This window comes from Coffea arabica, chromosome 6c (assembly GCF_036785885.1).
Source record: "Coffea arabica cultivar ET-39 chromosome 6c, Coffea Arabica ET-39 HiFi, whole genome shotgun sequence".
Classification (NCBI taxonomy): domain Eukaryota; kingdom Viridiplantae; phylum Streptophyta; class Magnoliopsida; order Gentianales; family Rubiaceae; genus Coffea; species Coffea arabica.
In genome coordinates, this window is record NC_092320.1 from 62,236,411 (window position 1) to 62,241,395 (window position 4,985).

The following is a 4,985-nucleotide window of genomic DNA, read 5'->3' on the forward strand; positions in this document are numbered from 1 at the left end:
CTAGGGATTTTTGTATTTGCCAGTAAGGGTCCCTAGCCTAGCCTATAAATTGTCTGTGGTATTCCATCAATTGTACACTTCTGGGGTTAGGCATAGGTTAGAAGATCCTTACTCTAAATACTCCTTCTGCTTTTTCTTCTTCTACATATTTTGTTTTGTTAGAATAGATAAGAAGAAGTCAAAGATACAAGAAGAGATCAACTTATACTTGACAACAATGGTTAGGGGTAAGTATCTTTAAATTCCCGCTGCGTAGTACATTCACATGTACATAGTTAGTTTAACAATTTGAACATATAAAAATTATCTGCAACATGGACTGTCTTAATCAAATATTCTTCTAGCCAAACTTTGTTTCTTTTTATTTTTAATTTTAAGAATGTATGGTTGAGGTGCGAACATGATCAACAAGTTTGGTATGTTTGGTTGAAAAGAAATTGTACTTTGGAAAGAATATAAGTATGCAGGAGTGTAAACGAATCTAATCAAATTAACCATCCTAGTGTTTGAGTTTGTTTGATTATTTTATTGAATTTGAAATTTTGTTCAAGTTTCGCTTGCTTATTTGTCCAATTGAATGTGAATGAGTTTTTTTTATCGAGTTTGAAAGTTGTTCAACATAAAATGCTAATAAGTTTGATTTGATTAGTTGGTGAATCAAGATAAATGAATTCTTTCGAAATCGAATTCGATTCGAGTATTTTTTTTTTCTGCAACGGTAGTTTTTATATTGATTGGCAAAAGATGTACACTTATATGAGCAAAGGCCCAAGGAGTTCTATTCAAAAGTGTTAGAAACACTGAGGGTTAATCCATCCCTCATCTTGAAAAATGCCTAAGGCATAATCACTAATCAAATCACTTCTTTTATCTAATCTCCTATCTAGACAAAAGGAGCATTTTTGGAACAATGCTCTGAGGTTGTTAATATCATTAGCCAAAGTAGATATTTTGATATCCTTAGCCACTCCCGACGTAATCACTTTCAGCAGCTGTGGGTTGGGAATATGGACTGTAATTTTCTGCCATTGCTGCTGTCTGGCCTTTATAATGGCCATCTTCACAGCTTCTGCTATAGTTTGCAACTGATTTACTGATTTCCTATCAACAAGTGCCCAGGCTGACACCACCCGATAGCTGTGGTTAGTTGCAAAAATCCCAATACCAACACTTTTGGACTGTTCCTGCACACTAGTTGATATTTTGATTTGCATTTCATCACTTCGTACCTCCATTGGTTCTACTTCCTCACCTTTCCTTCCATTCATTTCTCCTTTTCCATATTTGCCAAAGGATATTCGTGGTAAGCTCTATATGCTCCCTCTCCTCTTTCCTACATGAGGCTTCCAGCATTGCAGTCCACCAAACTCTAAAATTCCCTGTCTGTCCAGTTAGCCCATCCCACTGTATTGGGGCCATTTTCCATACCTCTTGAGCTCTGCTGCATTGAAAAAACATATGTTCAATAGACTCACTATGTTCTCCATAGCCATCACATATTGGATCTCCATGGTGTGTTCTATTAAACACCAAAGCATTAACTGGCAGAAGCCCATTTAGGCTTCTCCAAATGAAGTGTTTTATCTTGCTTTTGACTTTCAGCTTCCACAACCACTTCCATTGCTTTCCATTGGAGTTTGCTGAGCTCGTTTCTGCCTCATCTGCTCCTCTTCCTAGGTGTTGGGTTGCATCTCTACTCAAAGCCTTGTATCCAGAATTGACCGTATAGATGCCATTGCCACTATGTAGCCAGTAGTTGCTGTCTTCCCTTCCTAAGATACTTATAGGGATATCCAGAATTTCGTCAGCATCCTTCCTATTGAATGTTCTGAGTACCAATGGTTTCCTCCATCTAAAGCCACTGGTTTCCTATTTAATGTTCTGAGTACCAATGGTTTCCTTCCTATTAGTTCATCTTTTTAACATATCTAGTCTGTTGGAGAATAGGGAGGTTTTCAATTGGGTTGTGATTGCTGACGTGGGGCGCTGCTATTGGCTGATTGGTGGTCGTCCGGCCCGTGCGAATTTCCAATTGATGGTTGTCCATTCCCACGCGTGAATTCTTTTGTTTTGTTTGCTCAGACGTTTAGCAATCCTTTTGTTTCTTTGTTTGTCGAATGCCTGAAGTCTTCCGCTAAAATCTGGTCCCATGTGCCTTTGATTTTTTTTTTCTTTTCCCGGCTTTTTATTGGATTGGAAGTGCTTGTTAACATATTACATGTGGGATTGTGCTAAAATTTGGTCCTTTTTTTCCCTTTCCCAACAATAAATTGTGTTGCCAAAAAATTTGGTATCCCAATTCTTTACACTTATTAGTGCTTTCTTTTGGTTTCTAGATAAATTGCAATTATTAATTATTAATTTTTATTGTAATAATTGCTTATGTTATGCTTGAACTGTATTAATTATTATATATTATCATTTTTTTGTAATTGCTTTTGTTATACTCCAATTGTGAAAATTTTACTCTTTATTTGATTTTCTTCCAACAACAACCTAGCTAATCTCACTGAAAAAAAATTGGTGCACTTTATTTATTTATTTATTTTTGAATTAGAGGGGAAGGCATTAAACTATTATTATCAAATTTTCATGACAATCTTTATTTGGTATTGATTCTACGTAAACAATCGACAATGTGGTGCCTTTCCATTAGTGTCATTTATTATTTGGTCATGCCACACATCATGTTTAATTATCGATTCCCCGCTATTAATTGTTATAATTATTTATTTACCTATTTTTATTTGGGTTCCTTTTTTTTTGTTACCAAATAAATCACATTTAATTACCGATTTTTTACAATAAATTGTTAATAGCTAATAAATAATACCATTTTTTTGTTACTGTCATTTTTTTTTTGTTACCCAACAAATCACATTTAATTCATAACTTTTTTTCAATTATTAGCAAAAAAAATTTTTTGTGCTTGTCAAAAAAAAATCACATCTAATTACCCTTTTTTCAAATTTCATTAGGAAAATGTCCTCTTTTGTTTTGGGTTGCCCAACAAATGAAGTTTAATTATCAGCTTTTTTCAATTAATTTTTTATTAATTCAGTTCTAATTTTGCAGTTTTATTGCTAGATAAATCACATTTAATTACTAGCTTTAATAATAATTAATACTTTTTGTTACCCAAAAAATTGCATTTAATTACCAATTCTATGTAGTTATTAGCCAAGAAATATGGTTGTCTTATTCTTTTCTTTCGTTACTTTTCCTGTCGTAACCAAACTTCTTATTGCTAATGTGATTGACTAATTTTTACAAACAAGCCTGCATTTTGTTTGTTTAGTTCCAAAGCATGCTTTCTCGACTTCCTCATTAGGCGTTACTTGTCACCAGCCTGTTTTTGCCGACAAGTGACTCTGCTTGAGCTAATTAATGCCTACCTTATTTCACTATATTACCCATCCCTTGTGGCTACATTTACGCTCCCACTCAACAAGCCTTGTAGCCTTTTTCCCTTCAATTACATTTAAACCTCCCCATTTATTTTGGGTTGGCCAACAAATCAAGTTTAATTACAAATTTTTTGCAATTAATTTCACCGAAATTAAGTTATACTTTCACAGTTTTATTGCTTGATAAATCACATTTAATTACCAGTTTTTATAATTATTAATATTTGTTACCTAATAAATCACGTTTAATTACCAATTTTGTGTAGTTATTAGCCAGAATTTAGCCTCTTTTTTCGCCTGCCAATCAAATCACATATGGTTGCCCTTTTTAACAATTAATTGTTAATTAATTCATTAATAACGTTACTTTTTTTGTTGCCTAACAAATCGCAATTAATTACCAATTTGTTGCAATTAATTGTTATTTAATTAATATATCTACCTTGCTCCAGCTTCAGAAAAACGCTTCTCGTTAGTCTTTTCTTCTTTGCTTTTGGTGGTCTTAATTAATTGATTCGTAATTAACTACTTTTATAAATTAACACGCTTAATTACCAATTCTTTGCAATTAATTATGGACTATTTGTTTGTAGCCGATATTTTGTTCGTTTAGTTTTGATGCATACTTTCTCGATTTCTTCATCCGCCATTTCACCTTCACACTACTTGTCATCAACCTCTTTTTGTTGACAATTCATTGTACCTGAGCTGAATAATGTCTGCCTTATTTCACCATATTACCCATCCCTTCTGACTGCATTTACGCTTCCACTCAAAAGGTCTTGTAGTCTTTTTGTCCTTTACTTGGGGTTATGTCTGTAAATCTGCAAAAAAAGTCACTTTTCCCCGCTGTCGACCATCAGCTCTTTTGCTCCCATTGATTGACATTGTTTTGTCATTTGTGTTTTGCATTTGCACCATGGTTATACACAGCTTCTCTGGTTTTCCACACCAGATTTTCTACTGATCATCATCATGATCAGTGGTAATTGTGCATCTACTGCTTTCTTTTCCCTATTCTATTGCTCTTGTTTCTTTGCTAGACAGAAAGACCAGAGACCTACCTCGTAAGTATTGTTTTCTTTAGCTATTTTGAACCTTCCTTTTTCTCAATTTATTGGTTTGGTTTTAGTTTGCACTGGTGTTGCCGTTGCTGCTTCCTTGTGAGCATGTTGGCTTTATGCTTCACTTTCCTTTGTTTTTCTCTAATTCTTCAAATATTTCGGAATTGCTGTCATATTGCTTTGTTTCTTATTTCTTGCTTGCTTCTCTGTTTTCTCATGCACTAGTTCGACCATTTTAATTTTTTTCTCTCTCTTCTAAATTACTATCACCGAATCAGTTTCTCTTTTTTCTTTCCCATTTTTTGTCACCTTTTCTTATTATCTCTTACATGGTCGTGGTTTCTTTGATAGCTTCTGCTGTTATTCAGTTCTGCGGTGTTGGACTTCTTTATACACGCTGGTTAGTTACTCTAATTTTGTTCTTCTTTTACTCCTTTCTCTATATTCTATCCTTTAATTTGTATATCCTTGACATGCATTTTCTGATGCATTGTTACTTGCATCCTTGACCATC

The 4,985-nt window shown here is 34.0% G+C and overlaps 1 protein-coding gene across 1 annotated transcript; it reads right to left on the reverse strand.

The window, feature by feature from the left end:
• Positions 1-1,248: 1,248 nt before the first annotated feature.
• LOC140008898 (uncharacterized) lies at positions 1,249-4,057 on the reverse strand. Its single transcript, XM_072053805.1, has 2 exons — positions 4,034-4,057; positions 1,249-1,869 (listed from the first exon to the last, which is right to left on the reverse strand). The coding sequence occupies exons 1-2, from the start codon at positions 4,055-4,057 to the stop codon at positions 1,249-1,251; spliced, it is 645 nt and encodes a 214-aa protein (XP_071909906.1).
• Between the last annotated feature and the right edge of the window lie 928 nt (positions 4,058-4,985).

Excerpts from the sequence above, each read along its gene's own strand:
- LOC140008898 (XM_072053805.1), bottom strand. The coding sequence starts at position 4,057 with ATGGCGGATGAAGAAATCGAGAAA. Across the intron at positions 1,870-4,033 it reads CGGATGAAGAAATCGAGAAA|GAAACCAGTGGCTTTAGATG; the intron begins GTATGCATCAAA and ends AACATTAAATAG.